Source organism: Cygnus atratus, chromosome 9, assembly GCF_013377495.2.
Source record: "Cygnus atratus isolate AKBS03 ecotype Queensland, Australia chromosome 9, CAtr_DNAZoo_HiC_assembly, whole genome shotgun sequence".
NCBI lineage: Eukaryota > Metazoa > Chordata > Aves > Anseriformes > Anatidae > Cygnus > Cygnus atratus.
In genome coordinates this window covers 11,405,049-11,421,323 of record NC_066370.1, presented here as the reverse complement: position 1 = coordinate 11,421,323, position 16,275 = coordinate 11,405,049, and the positions used below count along the sequence as shown (strand labels likewise).

Below are 16,275 nucleotides of genomic sequence, written 5' to 3'. Positions count from 1 at the left end.
TGTAGCTTTCAGTATGGAAGTGCAGTATTTCTTGGTGTTTACAGGAAAAAGTAAGGATTCCAGGTTGAATTCTACTCCGCAGCAACAAGATCGAAGACGAGCAGTGGTAGTTAATGAAAGTATGTTTTGATGGTGGACTTTCTCTCCCCATTATTATTCAGATTATTAAAATTAAACTTTGCAGAGCGTTTTGCTGTGTCAGGGATGTGTTTGCTCACTGTCAGCATTTTGCAGGTCTTAAACTTGGGCTGTCGCTGGAAGCAGGTGTGATAGTGAGAACACAACGGAGCAATCCTTAAACTTCATCGATAGTTACTCTGTTAGCCTGTGTTACATAGGTGTGCTTGCTTGAAGGTGCTTTTCAACTTTTTGCTCACCACCATTAAAAATTTCTAAGAGAGAGGTGGCAGAGCCAGATGTGCACAAGTGAAGGTACCTGTGCTACCAGATCCAATTTAACTCCTCTCCCTCGTTATTTCTGAATAGCCTTTGTTAAGCCGGGTACGTGTTACAAATACATCTGTGTATTTGGCCGGTGATGTACAGCTGAGACTTTTGACTAACCAGGCAGCTGTTTGCTTGCAGCTTTTCTCACTTGGCAGATCATTCTGAGACTGATTTTATTCATCTTCTATACTTTGAGCTTGGAGTACTTAGAAGAAAGCAGATGGTTAGCTTGCCCTTGGAAAAAAAAAAAAAAGAGGCACCCCCTGCTGCCACCTTCGTGGTGGTTCATGCTGGTGGGACAGCAGGATTGTCAGCCCCTCCTGTGTCGCCCATGTCTCCTGAGCAGCTTTGAGTACCAAACGAATCACGCAGCTGGAGCAGCGATTTCTGACATGGACATGTGAGTCAGCGGGGTCCTGCAGCATGCCCGAGCCCATTCTGCAGCACATGGAAGCCGGGAGACACCTCTCCTCTCCGTGAGCTGCAGCCAGCACGCTTCCTCCGGGCTGCTCAAGAGGGACATGCTCAAGAGATATTTTGAAATAAAGATTTAACACCCGTAAGATTTAATACATGTAGTCAAGCCCTTTGCTAAGGCATTGCTGTTTACTTTTTACTCCTTTTGCAGCTTTTTCAGTCTAAGAGCACTAAAAAGCCTTGCTGACTCAAGTGCATGCCTGCTTACCGGGATTCACGCGGTGCTTGTGCAGATATGTTAGCTTCTGCTCGGCTGCGCTGGCTTCAGGCTGCTGCTTGGTTCTGGGTAGGTCCTTGGACTGGCTGTCCAGCGTGTCCAGCGTTCTGCTACTGTTGCTTGGATCAGAATGGCTTCTATGCCCTGTTTTTTTTTTTTTTTCCTTCCCATTCCCACCTGTGTACAAAAGCATGTAGCAGCATGCTTTGGGCACTATTTAAATATATAGAGGATTGTGTGTACTTGCCAGGGGATAATGGAAGAGCAGACAAGCCAGGCAAATACCTTTTTCTGCTCTTAGTGTTGTATATTGCAAGGTTTCTGCGATGCCTGAGTCGGGGAGGAATTCGGTCCTGTCTGCAAGGGTCCCACAGAGCACGTTCTCGTGCGTGGATGAACTTTGCTCATGCGACACCAAGTTCTTGTTTTGCCAGAAGAGATCAATTGCCAGTTGTAAATTTAATTCCAGGGCTTCGTGCAGCTTGTGGGCGTAGTTCAGACAAGGACAGTGATTTCATTTGACCTAAAATTAGCTGGATGTTGTAGAAGCATCAAGGAGAGGTCGGATGTGCATTTGGTAGCTCGTGTGGGTGAGGGACGGCGTTACAACTCTCTGTATCTCCTGGAGCTTTCAACGTGGTAAGTTCTTAAACACCTGTGTAGGTATGTATGGCTGAAGCCCAAACAGCTGAGGTGTAACTGAAAGCAGGGCAACATGCTGCAGGATGGGGCAGCGTCTCAAAACCAACCAGATTCAACAGATCATCTTGCAGGAACTACTGGAGGAGGGCTTGTTTTCAGCCAGGAACGCAGGAACGCTCAGAAATACTGTGTGAGGCTGAGCAACTGTGATCAGTAATCAGAGGAGACGGTGTTGTGGTTGGGAGCTCTGAAGCACTTCCCAAAATCTCTTCATCAAGAATTTGCTTTTAAGTGGCAAACTTTGGCTAATGCTTGTTCAGGGGTCAAAAGGTCTGATGCTGGCTAGCCGAAAATGTGCTGGAAAAAGGGATTCTGCAAGTTACTTTGGAGTCAGCTAAACAACTGCTTGAATTATTCTCCCTTTCCCAGCTAGTGATTTGACTGCTGTGGTCAAGCGGAACATCATCTGTTCATGGCTTACATAACTCAGACAGATACAGGCTTCAGGATCCTTTAGGATATCCCGTTTATTTTGATAAGTGAGCATTTTGCTTATCAATTGAATAAAACACTGATCTTTTTGCAGATGTAAGTGTGCCGTGAAAACTGGTGGGAGATCAGCAGTTGGTCCTCTGATCTAGTCATACTTCATGTATGGGGAGGAGCATAAAAAAATCAAAATTAATTCCTTCCTTGCTGGAAGGAACTAAAAAAAATCAAAATGCTGTGGGAAAATTCACTCTGCTGGGGAGATTTTTTGAAAACCATGTTTTCTGCTTAAAATGCAGCAGTGAGTGTGCATTTCTGGGAGTCCTGTGTGTGCCTTCTACTGGCAAATGCCATTTGGTTTTGTAACTTTTGGCTGTGTTTCAGATGACAAAGCTGGCCGGGAGCAGATGGCCCTGATCCGGTGGGCCGTGTCGGTGAGCCCTGTGTTGAGGCTGCGTTTCTCTTGCCTCGGATGTGTCCGTATTCTTCTGCCTCTGAACCCAACTGGAATGCATTAGCTTTTCTCCTCGTTTGCTGATGATCTATATTCTAAAATTTCCTTGACACAGGGGATGTGTTTTCCAGATGGCTGCCTCTATTTCTTTCTCTCCCATTTTCGCTGCGATGCTAACAGCAGCGATGAATTAAAATAACATTCAGGCTGGTAATGGTTTGATCATGCAGCTACGTATAAAACTTGTTTTCTCTAAGTATTTGAGAGGTAACCAGCCCTTGGTGATTCCTGAGCCTCTGGGTTTCAGTACTGATACCTTTGTTCTAGCTAATCTTTACATTATTCCTCATTTTGACTTTATTACCTTATTATTTTATTACCTGTATGAGCTTTATGTTTTTTGTCTGCCAGGAGTTGCTGGAACACTCCTGTTTAACTGCAAGGTGCTGGTTTGTAACGTTTTGCTTAAAGTTTAGGACTTGGAAGCGCTCCTTGTCTTTCCTTAGGTGTTACAGACCGTGGTTTGTTTTTTCCCTTGTCTTCTCGTCTTCTCTCCCTTTGTTACCCTCTTGAATCTGCCTTTCATCATCAGCTGTGTAGAAGGGAATTTCCCGCTGATCCGATCACCTCCAAGTATACATCCACGGTTACAGAAGCTCGATGTGTTATAAATAGCTCTGGATGCTGGCAAGAACACAACTGCAAGTGCTGTCTGTGCCACCGTTCTCCACATGCAGTTCTTGCATGATGCGGGTAATTCAGTGGCTTCTGTGGCCAGGAAAGTGCATTGCTGAAATCTGTTCTGGGATCCTTTTTCACATTTGTAATATGGGTTTTTAAATGGGTAGGAGGACGATGTGCTTGGTTTCTGTAAGAGATACTAGACTACCTCACACTGAGGTATAATTCAGTCTAAAGGAAAAATTAACGAGGTGGTAAATGAGCACTGAAAGCTTTTCCAGCGCTGATGCCGGATCTGCTAATTTCTCCTATACGCCGTGTTTTTCATTCTGTTATACGTAGTGTGACTTGAGAATGAATTCTCACACCTCCCCACAAGAGGGCAAAGTTAACAGCGCTGTGGGGGCCCGTACCTTGAATTTCCAAAGCTTTGTGCAAAACTAGGGTTTAATGTGGAACCTTCTCTGCTAATGTTACCTCCGTTATCCCCTTCTGCTTTTGGTTTTTCAGGGGATGCAGAAGTAGAGTTTTTGAAATATACTTCTTCATTTGAACCCTTGATCCTGAAATTAGAGTTTATTAAGATTTATTTTCCCTGACAATAACCTGAGCTGGGACTTCACAATCACCTGCAAAGGCAGGAGGGGATTTGGGAGGCTCAAAGCAAACATCACCACTGCTGTTCAGTGGCAGAACATGCCTCTAGTCGGTCACTTACCAGTCTGTTTATTCACAGACCTGCTTTTCTTCCTTTCAGGCATGTGTGATCTGTGGTCTAAAGACTATTTTAAATAAATCAGTAAATAAAAATATTCCACTGCAGTTGAAAAAAGTTGTCAAAGGGGGACTTTAAAATAAAACTCACTGTATATTGCAAGTGGCGTTTATTCTTCTGCAGTTTTGCAAGCTGAACGAACAAGGGTGTCTCCTTCCTGCTGTGCCTGCACACGCAGATTTGTTGTGAGCTGGCTGGAGTTGTTTCATGTTTGCTTGATTTATTTTAATTTTTTAATCCAGATCGCTCTACTATTGTTAAAAGCTCTTTGGTTATATGTTTACCTGCAGGCAGTGTTTGAATGGCGAATAGTATGAAGGTACAACCTTGTCTGTTCTTGCCTTCTGTGTGAAGTGCCTGATCTTCTCATGAGCTCCCAGTTTCTTCAGCTCAACCTCCAGTAATTTTATCCAGAAGCAGCAGGAGCACTGAGTGCATGCGAATGAACGGCTGTCCTGGGACGCACAACCTTTGTGGGTCTACGGTGTTTTATTGCTCAGGGCCTGTGCTTTGTCCCCAGGTGTTTTGCTGTGTGTTTTGCAAAGTGATTTTATTTTTTTTGTCCTTTCTTGAACTTCTGAATTCAGACTGTGAACTTGCTCTCATTTGCACAGCACAGGTTTCACATCTTTAGAGGCAAACATAAAGCCAGCGACAGATGTGAAAACAGCTGGTTTACAGCAGCATGTATGCTACAGCTACAAAATGTCATTCCCTGGCACACCTTCAAGCACAGTTATGTACCTGCAGCAAGACACACTGGTTTCCTTAAGTCCTGCTCTCTTTGCTTAAATCAGTCCATCAGCTTTGGTTTGCAGTAGGTGAGTTGAAAACTGAGGCAAGACAAAGCTGATCGATAACAGGAAACTCAGCTGTTTTCAACCAAAGTAGGTGAGCGTGTGCTGTGTGCTTGAGTCCTCCCTAGACTCCCTGCAGCTGAATAACATATTAAATCTGGGAGGGAGTATGGATTTTACTCCATCCACAAAATCCCCCAGTACCTGTTTGCATGGTACAAGAAAGACTACAGCAGCTACAAGAAAGACTTCAGTGGTTGGAAGCTGAGAGCTTGTGCTTGAGGGTATGAAGTTGTGGTGTTTCTTCGGCATCCTACACTTAGGAGAAGTAAGCCATATCCAACAGCTTTTAAATGGTAATTTAAACAAGTGGGCTCTGCCAGCTTCCCAAAAGGCTATCGATATGTACCTTTGTATTTTTAGTGCTGGATGAACCTGCCAATAAGGAAATGGATGTTGACTAAAATATTTTTTGTATGGTATCCCAAATAGTGTAGTGGTTAAAGCTTTGCAGCCCCTCTATCCACCAGCAGCAACAAGCAGTGGATTTCCAGGGAAATCACCTCTTTGGGGTGTTTTGTTGTGTGGTGCGGTTGGGTTGGGTTTTGTGCTCAGGTGATGGAACAGTTTCCTCCCATCTGAGATGGGCATCTGAGCCCTTACGGAGCTTTAGGGTAGGATCTTATGCTTTGTAAACTGCTGAAATATTTTTATTTCACTTTTAGTGTACAATCAGCTGTTAAATGAAGACTTTTAGCTGCTCTTCTTGGTGAGAAAAAGGAGCACAGGAGGGGAGGATCTGCTGCATTAATAGCATCTGCCTGAACTTTCCCTGTCTCGTGTTCCTGCATTAAGTCTTTGCACACGGGGGCGAGAGGACAATGTCAAATTGAAACCTGAAAGCCTCTGCTGAGCATCTCCCAGATGCAGCTGCAGGGATGAGGTCTCAGATACGACAATGCCTCTTCAGGTTAGACTCCGTTTAAAAAATGCAGAAACTCATGTCCTGGCGTGTTTTTGTTTTCTTACACAAGTTCAAGGACTATGCCCAAAGTGCAAGCGGGCACTCTGGTCCTGAAACCCAGCAGGCTTTGTCACTCATCCCAAAAGCGCCAGAGAGGTGAGATGCTGAGCCCAAAGGAGGAGGAAGATGACTTGGGAGGGTGACCGTGGTGGCTTGATCCCAGCGCTGATGGCAATGCGCCCTGCGGAGTGCTGTGGTGAGGCAGGGCCCTCGGCCCTCCCGACTGGCAGGGCAAGCAGGGTGGGGACGTGCTTGGCTTGGTCAGGAGCTGAGATAGTTTCACTTCCCTTTGCATGAATGACACAATTTCTCACTTCTCTTCAGCAGAACAGCAGCAGGAAGGGAGTATGTGTGACTGCAGAGTGGAGCTGGTTTTCATGCCAGCTTGCATCGCTGAGTGATGTAATGGCAGAAGCTTTCAATACCTTCTCATTCTGGTGATCAAAGAGCCTCCAAGTCCTGGCAGTTTTACCCTAAAACCTTCAGTAAATGCACTAGGATGGGTCAGCTGCTTATACCGCTGGCCTCAGGTGCGTGCATCTCCCGTGGGTCCCCGCCGGAGGCCCGCAGCCCCACCGCACGCTGCCGGCTGAAGCCGCCCCCTGCGGGCAGCAGGCCTCAAACCCGGCCTGGGCATGGCGGGTGGACGAGGGCGGCGGGAGGCAGCGGCCGGGGGAAGTGAGATCGCTTCTGCGGCTCTCCCCGGCCCACTTCCTCCTCATTTATGTTGTGTGCGCTGGCAGAGGTGGGAGCAGGGAGAGCGGAGACCACAGGGACGGAGCCGCCCATGCTGGATCTGGCCCGGGGCCGGCGCTGCCCGCTGGGAAGAGGATGTGGCCGAGCCACTGACCGGCTCCCCTCTTCCCTTCCTTCCCACGCTGTGCTTCCAGAAACACGCTTTTGCTTTCTACTAAGACCTTCTTGGCCTTCCTCTGGGCCCCTTGGGGGATGCTTGCTCCCTTCAGGCACTGGGGCTCCTCTCTGGCAGCGGTGCCGCGAGCTCCTGCTTAGAGTGCAGGTCCTGGGCCAAATGCTGGCGGCTCGCCTGGGCCCCTAGTGCTGGGCTCATGGCACGGTGCCGGTCTGGTGGGTCGTTTCCTTCCCCACAGGTGTCAGTGTGAGAACTGGTGCCTCACTGCAGAGGCAGGCGAGCAAGCGAAGCCCCGCGCTCCCTTCAGAGCAGCTTTGGAAAGTGATACCCAGAGTTAAAGACCCCTTTGGATCCCCTCTTTTCACCAAAAAACCCGGAGTGAGCTGGGAGGCTCCTGCTGGCTGCAAATAGGGGAGCAAAGGTGGGCTTTGCTGCAGTGAGCGGGTAAAAGTGGAACACGGGAGCCGCAGCTGGCCAACCGAGGATGTTCTGGTGGCAGCGTTCATAGGCACGGCAGCGGCTGCAAAACCCAAGGCTTTGCAGCCTGAAGTTTTAATTCAGTTGTTAACAGCAGCGCTGGCACGTGTTTCCTTGGAAGAAGACAGAGGGTGGCTGGGTAAATAAGCAAGCAGGTTGTTCTGGCGACAGCTAGGGTGGAAGAAAAGAAAAAAGATTTTGAAGCTGATTATAGATTGCTGATTTGTTTCTTGGTTTCTACTGCTCATACTTCATCTTAAACTGCCAGGCACCTGGCAGCTTCTGGGATAGGGCAGAGCTTCAGCATGTAGCGCTGCTGTATCCAGACCAAGTGATTAAATTAAGGGACTTCTTCATTTGCATTGTCTTGATATCTTTGCATTCACTGTACACGCTTCAGCCACGTGGCAGTTTGAAAGATTTGATGTGGGTTTTAAAGATGGATTTTCTTTAATTTTCTGAGTCCTTCCCGGCCAGTATTTAAACACAGTTTCCCATCTAAAAGGCTTTTTTTATGACCTGAACCCCCCAGCATCTGACAGGCCCTGCTCTGAGGGGCACCAGGGCTGGCAGAGTACAGGGTCTCTCCCACCCCTGTCTCTCAAGGGAGATGCTGGTTCTTCTGCTGCCGCTGCTCTGGCCCCTCAGATGGGATGCTGCTGGTGACAGACCGCTGATACAACCAGCTTTGAGGTCTTGAGCCCTCCTAATGTTTTCTGTAATGCTGTTTGTGGTTTCCCACGAGCCTGAACATTGTCATGTTTCTGTAGGTATCAATCTAATGTCTCGCAAAGCAGCTGCTTCTTCCACCCATCTCTTTTCATGCTACATCCTTCCCTTGATGGGCAAAAAGCTGGGGACTGAGCACGGCTGGAGGCTTTCCTGGGATGCTTTGCACCATCCTGAGGTGATCTTGGAGGTCTCTTCCAAACTAAATGATTCTGTGATTCTGAGCATTCTCCCCTGCGGAGCTGCTCATTTAATTCCCTCCAGTTCTCCACTGCTGTGGCAGCAGATGCAGCCCGGGGAGAAATGTTTCCATTTCACTTCGCCCCAATGGCCAGGGCTGTGGTCTTGCTGGGGGGGGAAAAAAGATTCAGTGAAAAAAATCACATTTCTTGCAGGAAAAAAGAAGGGCACACTGGTGTCTGCTGGGCATCAGAGGCAGTGGGTTGCTGGTTTCTGTCGCAGTTTCTCCATTCCCCCAGGCACTGGGTACAGCGGTCTGGAGCGACCAGGCGGAGCTGCCCCTTTTCTCAGGATCTGAGCTCCACAACCTGAGGGTCTGTTAAGGGAAAAAGACAGGAGATGGGATGGAGGAGGCTGGGTATAAAACCTTATGGAGGATCTTGATCATTTTCTGCAGCTGCAGGAGTCGCTGCGGCACACTTAGGCACCTCTGCAAGCCGAATCTCCTTCATTTTAGCCCAGCCGTGCCATTGAGCTGGATTGAAGCTTCATAAAGAGTCAGTCAGACTGGCAGCTCAATCCCTGTGCCTTTATTGTGCCAGTAAAAAAGAAAAAAAATCCCCAAATGTGCAGCTGGTCTTTACTGGGAGAGCTCGCAGTGGGGCCTGTGATGCTGCTTGAGAGGAAGAGGAGGGGGGCAAGCGGCAGCTTTGGGGCATTTTTCAGAACCACCGGGCTGCAGGATGTGGGGAAAGTGTGAAAACAAGGGTGCTGCCAGGGGCCTGTGTGTGGAGATGGGCTGTGGGGAGTGGCCCCGGTGTGTGGCTGCTTTCCGAAAAGGGCGGTGTGGGGGGCTCGGCTTCGGCCGGCCAAATTCACTGACACTGGATGAAGCGTGGGATAAAACACAGTTTTCTCTCCCTGGGCCACCAAGGAGCTGGCAGAGGAGGCTGCTTCGACCCTTGGGGCACCACCTGACTTGGTGGCACTGCGTGGATGTCATCGAAAGTTCTCCCAGGAGCCTCTGGATCAATGGGGAACGGTGTATGGTCGCAGGTGAGGATGCTCGGTATTAAGGTTTCCCAGCCCTGGGGGGAATCTCTTCCAGCTCCTGCCTTTCTGCCTGTCAGGTGAGTAGTTTTGGTGTGGGCTGGGCTCGTGGCAGGGTTTTGGGGACGAGGAGTGGGTCTGTAGTTATCGGCCGGTCTCAGCGCTTCATGTGACCTCGAGCAACACCCTGGGAATCTTGCCCCGCTGTGGAGTTTCTGACATCTGCTTTGCTTCGCTTGGCCCACGAGTGCTTCTCTCTTTTCCTTCTTGATTTTTATGCTTCAAACTTCCTTGAAAATGCAGGAAATGAAACCACAGGGCTTTTTTGTCAGTGATGTGGGAGCGCTGAGTGTCCTTCCAGAGAAGAAATGAAATTTAAAGTGAAGGCAAAAAGAAAAATAAGCATATCTGCCCGGTCACGCGCACTGGCTGCGGGAGCCTAAGGACCCCTCGGCACAGGTGTCCAGCGGGTCGGGGTGACCCAGGCAGCGGTCCCTCAGGGGGGATACGTGGTGTGCTGCAATAAGCTGGCTGCCCCATCACTGGCCGCACTTAAGCAGGGAATTGGGGTGCGTGAGGACCCTGGGATTGAGCTGCTCAACCCACCTTCATGTTGACTTTTGCATCAGTGTTGGTGCTTGGGAGCTCCCTGCTTTGGGATGGGCCAGACTTGCACCCTGGGCGCTGGCTTTGCTGAACATCCCCGGAGTTCGCTCAACATCCAAAAATCTCACCTGGGTGCTGCAAGAGGCCGGGCGCTGGTGTCCCAAGGGTGCCGAGGGGAACAATTCCCCCCTGGGAAGTGCATCCCTGGCCTCGTGTCAAAGCCCGGGTCTATCAGGGGGTTGGAGGGACGCAATGTGGGGAGCACCTGTGGCAGCGCCGCCCAGCCGGCGGCTGTTCTCTGCAGCCAAACCCAACCAACCCCAAAGGGCCCTGACTCTGCACAGTGGCTGTGTCGAGCCCCGGGGCCCTGCCTGCGCCCCCCTCCCTGCCCACCCCGTGGTTCCTCCTTGCTGCCGGGCTGCTTGTGAGTGCATGACCCGGGGTGTGAGTGCCAAGATCAAGTAAGCGAAGTGCCTCGCCGCGCTCGCTGCCTCCATGTGACTGCAGTTTCCGTTAGCTCCTTCCGCAAAGGCTAATTCAGCGCCGAGCCAGAGAGCGGGTGGGAGAGGGAGCCAGCGGCTCACCCCCAGCCTCGGCCCCCCGAGAGCCCCCCGAGTGTGGCGGTGGAGGGGCCGCTGGGCACAGGATGTGCTGCTGCACGCCCCGCGTGCCGCCCCGGGCGGTAAGTACCTGCCCCTGGTACCCCATGGCCCCGCCGGGGGGACGCAGAGGGGAAGGAGCTGCTGATGCTGGGGGAGGCCAAAGCTGAGCTGCGAGGAGGTGGCGGTGGGGGGGGAAAGGGTGAGCTGGGGTGGGGGGAAGCGGCTCAGAGGGGTTTGGGTGCCACTGCCGAACTGCAGCCCAAGCCCGTGGGGTTTTGGGGAGCAGTGCTGTGGTGAGAACACCGCGGGGTCCCTCTGTGCTGTGCTCTGGCACAAGGCGCTGCTGGCGGTGAGGGCTTGGAGGGGCTGGAGAAATCACCTCACCCAGAGAAGGGTCTTCCCACCCCCACCCTGGATTAATAAACGCCGATTTCACATTGGCTTTTGGCTGTCCCATGGAAGGAGATGAGCCGGGATGCGTCCTGGGCTTCCTCTGGGGCGTGAGGTTCCAGCTTCTCAGTCTGCCAAAAATAACCTCCGATTTCTTCTTCAAACACCGGCAGTTATGAAAACGCTGCTCGCCGAGCCCCCGGCAAGACCTCACTGCTCATTTGCCTGAGGTTCAGCTTTTCCCCAGATGCAAATACCATCAGCTCCGGTTCCACAAAATTAGCAACCGTGGCCCTCGTATTGAAAAGCAGCCGCTTCCCCAGCTGCACCCCGGCACCTCGGGGTGGCCGCCAGCAGCAATGGGTGCTGGAGGGGACACGCTCTGGTAGCAGTGGGGTTGGTGACCCTGGGGGGCACTGGGGCACCAGGGAGGGGGCTGTGAGCCCTGTGAGGCAAGGAAGCCTCTCCTCGAGGGTTGCAGCTGAGCACGCAACTCAGTTGAGCAGGGCATGGTGCTCACTGCTGCGGCAGGAGCCCATCACCTCCGGGCATCCCGGGCAGTGCAGGCAAGTGCTGAGGGCAGGAGGGTGCACGACTGCTGCCACGGTGGGTCCCCTGGGGAAAGCCGGGCCTTTCGGGATGAGCTTCTGACCCTCTCACCTCTGTCCCCACAGGAGAGCCGCTGCTGAGATGGAGGCCCTGCTGCCCGGTCTCTCCCTGCTTCTGGTCCTGCTGGCAGCGGGATGGGGAAATGGGGTGGGCGCAGCCTGGGCGGTGTCTCCTGGTGGCTGCAAGCATGTAAGTCCTCACTCTCACAATCGTTGCCCTTCTGATCTCCTGATCCTGCCCTACAAACCCCAGGCACCTCAGCACCTCCAGACCTGGCCTTCCAGATACTGGCCTAGCACTGGAGCTAAGGCTTGGACTGGGATGTCGAAGCTCTGTCTGTGGAGCCACCACCTCCATCCCTGCTTTGCTCCCCAAAATTCTCATCCCCCCTGTCTCCTCCTTCTCAAAGAGGTGTCGCATATCTGCTTCTTGCTTTAGGTGCAGAGCACCGCAGACTGCACTGGGAGATGGCTGAGCTCTGTCCCAGGAAATCTTCAAGGTGATATCGAAGAGCTGTTGCTCAATGACAACACTATCCAGGTCCTGGGCCATGCCTCTCTGCTCCCGTACCCCCAGCTGAAGCATCTCAGCTTGTCCAAGAACCGACTGAAGCTCATCGAGCCTGGTGCCTTCCTGGGCAGCCAAGGCCTCCACGTGCTCTCCTTGGCAGACAACCTCCTCTTCACCAACTACTCGCAGACAGCAGCTGCTCTTTCTGCTTTGCCAGCCTTGCGGACACTTGATCTATCTGGAAACTGCCTCACTGAGGACATGTTATCGGTTTTGCTCCTGAATCTGCCATCCTTGGAGTCCTTGTCAGTGGCCAGGAACATTATCATGAGGCTGGACTCGTCTGTCTTCACCAACTTGACGCAGCTTTTGGAGCTGAACCTGGAGAAGAACTACATCTTTGAGATTGACCAAGCTTTTGAAGGGCTGCAGAAGCTGCAGAGGCTCAACATTGCTTATAACTACATGCCATGCATAGTGGACTTCGGCCTGACCCAGCTCAAGGTGCTCAATGTCAGCCACAACATTATCGAGTGGTTTCTGGCCTTTGAAAGTGATGATCTCTTTGAACTGGAGGTGCTGGACCTGTCCCACAACCGGCTCCTATTTTTCCCTGTGCTGCCCCGGCAGAGTAAGCTGCACTCCTTGCTGCTGAAGGACAATGAGATGAGCTTTTATCAGCGTCTTCCCAACGGCACTTCCCTCGCCGATGTCACCGTGCAGTTCCTGATCATTGATGGCAACTCCACCAACATTACCACGGTCAACCTCTGGGACGAGGTCTGCTACAGCAACCTCTCCTCCCTGCGCCTCCTGGACATGAGCCAGAACCAGTTCTGGTACCTGCCGGAGGGCTTCCTGGCCAAGATGCCCTCCCTGACCCACCTGAAGCTCAACCAGAACTGCCTGGAGACATTCCGCCTGTCAGAGGAGGACCCCTTGGCCATGCTGACGGACCTTGACCTCAGCCAGAACCAGCTTGTGGAGCTGCAGGTGGGTGCTGGGGCCATCCTGCCCAGCCTGCAGCTCTTCAACCTCAGCACCAACAGGCTGCGGGTGCTTCCTGCTGAAGTCTTCACCTACACCGGGAAGATCACTACAGTTGACCTCAGCCGCAACCGGCTTGACCTGTGTCCCCAGCAGGCTGTTGCAAGCGAGGTGGAGAGTCCTCCCTGTGTGGACATCAGGGGAATCGAGACCTTGAATCGCCTCTACTTGGCTGGCTGTGGTTTGCGGGGACTGGACGGCCAGCCCTTCCGAGGGACATCACTGACACACCTGGACCTCTCTCACAACCAGCAGGCCCTGTCTGGGGACCCGGGGTGGCTTCAAGACCTTGCTGCCACGCTACGGGTTTTGTCCCTCCGGAACACCAGCTTCTCCTCCTCTGTGGTGGACTTCTCTGCCTTACAGAGCCTCGTGGCCTTGGACTTGTCAGGGAATTCACTGACCACACTTCCCAGGACTCTGAGCGCAGTCAAGCTGCACAGCCTCGACCTCCGGGACAACTGCCTCCCGGCTCTACCCACGGACGTGGCACGGATGCCCCTGGTGAGGAGCCTGCAGGAGCTCTACCTCAGCCGCAACCCCTACAACTGCTGCACGCTGGGCTGGTGGGAGTCCCTGCAGCGCGTGGAGCAGCTGCGTGTCCCCGACGGGCGTGAGGTGACCTGCAGCTATGACTCCAGGACGCTGAGCGCCCGGGCGCTGCCCGAGACTGTCCTGCGGGCCTGCCGCTGGAAGGTGGCCAACCTGGCCCTCCTCTACCTGGTGCTCGCCCTGCCCACCTGCCTGACGCTCCTGGTGGCTTTCGCTGTGGTCTTCCTCATGCTCAAGCAAAAGCTGCTAAAAATGTTGAAGAGCCGATGCGGGGCATCCAGCCCTTACTGATGGATGGGGACGAGGAGGAGAAAGGGCCAGTGGCACTCGGGATGGTGAGCATAGGCGAGACCTCGGCCATGAGACAGAGCGGCTGAGAAGCAGCGTTTTGGTGCTGCTGCTCTGGGCACGTCCTCGCCCCTAGGCTACCCGTCGGGGAAGTGCTTTCCTCCATATAGGGTGGTTGCTTTTATTTATTGGCCCTGCCACAGCTGCCCTTCACGTGTGCCCACAGGACGTGCCCAGGGGCCAATGCACCACCCTGGCACATGTCTGCATGGCACTGGCACTGCTGAAGCCTCTGGTCGACTCCTGGTGTGAGCTGTGAAACCCCAAAGCCGCCCCGGTGCTTGGAAACTTCCATGGCGAACATTTTGCATTTGTGGGTTCTGGAGGGCAAGGGTTGAAATCTATGGGCAGAAGGTGAAAGAAGTAAGAGCAAGAGCTCTGTCTTGCTGGATTTGTCACTGAAACTTCAGCCTGGATGTCTCTGTGGGATATATCACTAAAAAAAAAAAAGGAATGAAACAGTGATGGTGCCCCAAGCAGAACAGTCCCCAACCCCATCTCACGCTGCCCTGGTTGTGGCACTGCTGCTGGCAGTGCCCAGCATGGCGGTGAGACAAGGTGGTGTCAGCGGGGCATTTTGGTGTTTGGTGCTTGGATCCTGGCTAAAAGAGCCCCTTGGAAAGAACCTCAAGTTGCTACAATGTAAAATATTGACCAAAAGACACAAGAATAAATTATACTGCCAGTACTGTTTTTATCATGTTTATCTTTCCTGGCACCAGTCGTGGCGTGCCCTGTGATAAATGGGGCAAGCAAAACCTGTGGGTGCAGAAACCCCAGCGTGGAGCCATGGGCAGGGATGCTGCAGGAGGGGAGCCAGCTTAATGCTGGAAAGACTCGGGAAAGACTGTCAAATCCACCTCAGGAAACGGCTGTTTTCTGGCCCTATTTCAGACAGAAATAGCCAGAACTGAATCAGGTGCCAGCTGGGGAATCCCTCATGGCTGTAGCCCCACGGGCTCCAGCCTTGGTGGATGGATGTGGATGTGGATGTGTCCTTCCACTGCAGCTGCTGCTTCTCCTTTTGGCAGGGTGCCGGGGGGCACGGCCACGTGCTGGGGTGGCAACTGGGTGGCCGCTGCTGCCCATTGTGTGTGCATTGGGATTGGGAGCAGTCAGCGTGGGTTGGCCGAGGGGAAGCAGCCTGATCAGCAGGCGACAGGAGTGGTGGGCGCCTTCAGCTCAACTGCAGCAAGGCTTTCAGCGCTGCCTCCCCTCCTGTCTTCCCAGAGCTGAGCGAGGATGTTGTGCTCTGGGTGGGTGGGCAAGCAGGAAGGTAAAATCGGTTGGGTGAGCAGGCATGGAGGTAGCTGGGATTTGGTGACATGCACGTGAAAAGCTGGTGCAGGAACGGGGTTTTAATAAATAGGCATTGAGAGGTGCCAGTGTCACTCAAGATACAAAACTCGGAGTGGAAGCACAACGTCCATGCAGCCTAAATTAACATAAATGAGCTTGCTGTGGGAGGTGTGTGAGAAAAAGAGATTTAATGATGAGCAAACCTAGAGCCCATTTAACAAAAAAAATACACCTTGGCCCAACAAGGCAGTGAAACAAAATGTCACATCAGCATGCCTCCAGGCCAGACTCTGCAGCCGGGTTCTTGCATCATCACGGGTATTTTTGCTGGCCCATCGCACCCCTGGAGGAAACTCCAAGGCACTCTTGGCGAGGCTGAGACGTCATTTCGCTCTGCTGCTCTAATCCGGGGAGGATCATATATTATTTTTTTTCTTTAGAGGAAAGCAAGGGAAGTTGTTTCAACAGGGGCAGGCACCCCAGTAGCACTGAGGTAATGCACCCACGCTGTCTGCCCCCTCCAACGGTGGCCTCTGCTGAGCTAATGCCACGGTGTTACCAAAATCTTCAAAGCAGGAGTTTTGCAGTGAGAACAGGTGAGACTTAACACCATGCTTTAATATTTCTGTGATGCCCCGCGCCACCTGTGCCTTGGGACGGGGGCAGATCTTTCACCCCGTGTGCTGTGGCAGCCCTTCTGCCCAGCACGGAGGCTGTGACGCTTCCGCAGTGCCCTGGGAGCGACGGCTGGGATCTTCCCGAGGTGCAGACCAAAGCTGCTGGGCTTTCTCTGCAGCAAGGAACCGCTTGCTCTGTGGCCACAGAGGAGATCATTGTCTCTGCTACACCAGTGGCATTCAGTCAGAGAGAGCAGAGTTGAAAACAGAAAAAAACACGTGGAGCCTTATCTGATGTACAACGGGGGCTGCTGCTCGGCACAGCCACCACCTTATCACTGCGCTCAGTAGGAAGGTGGCTGTAGTATGATGCCCTGCAGAGTAA

At 52.4% G+C, this 16,275-nt stretch overlaps 1 protein-coding gene across 1 annotated transcript; it reads left to right on the top strand.

Annotated features, from left to right (window-relative positions):
* Nucleotides 1–9,231: 9,231 nt before the first annotated feature.
* On the top strand, nucleotides 9,232–14,223 carry NRROS (negative regulator of reactive oxygen species). Its single transcript, XM_035544568.1, has 3 exons — nucleotides 9,232–9,316; nucleotides 11,583–11,706; nucleotides 11,956–14,223. Exons 2-3 carry the CDS (start codon nucleotides 11,599–11,601, stop codon nucleotides 13,915–13,917), a joined length of 2,070 nt encoding a protein of 689 aa, XP_035400461.1. The 5' UTR covers nucleotides 9,232–9,316; nucleotides 11,583–11,598; the 3' UTR covers nucleotides 13,918–14,223.
* The last annotated feature ends 2,052 nt before the right edge of the window (nucleotides 14,224–16,275 follow it).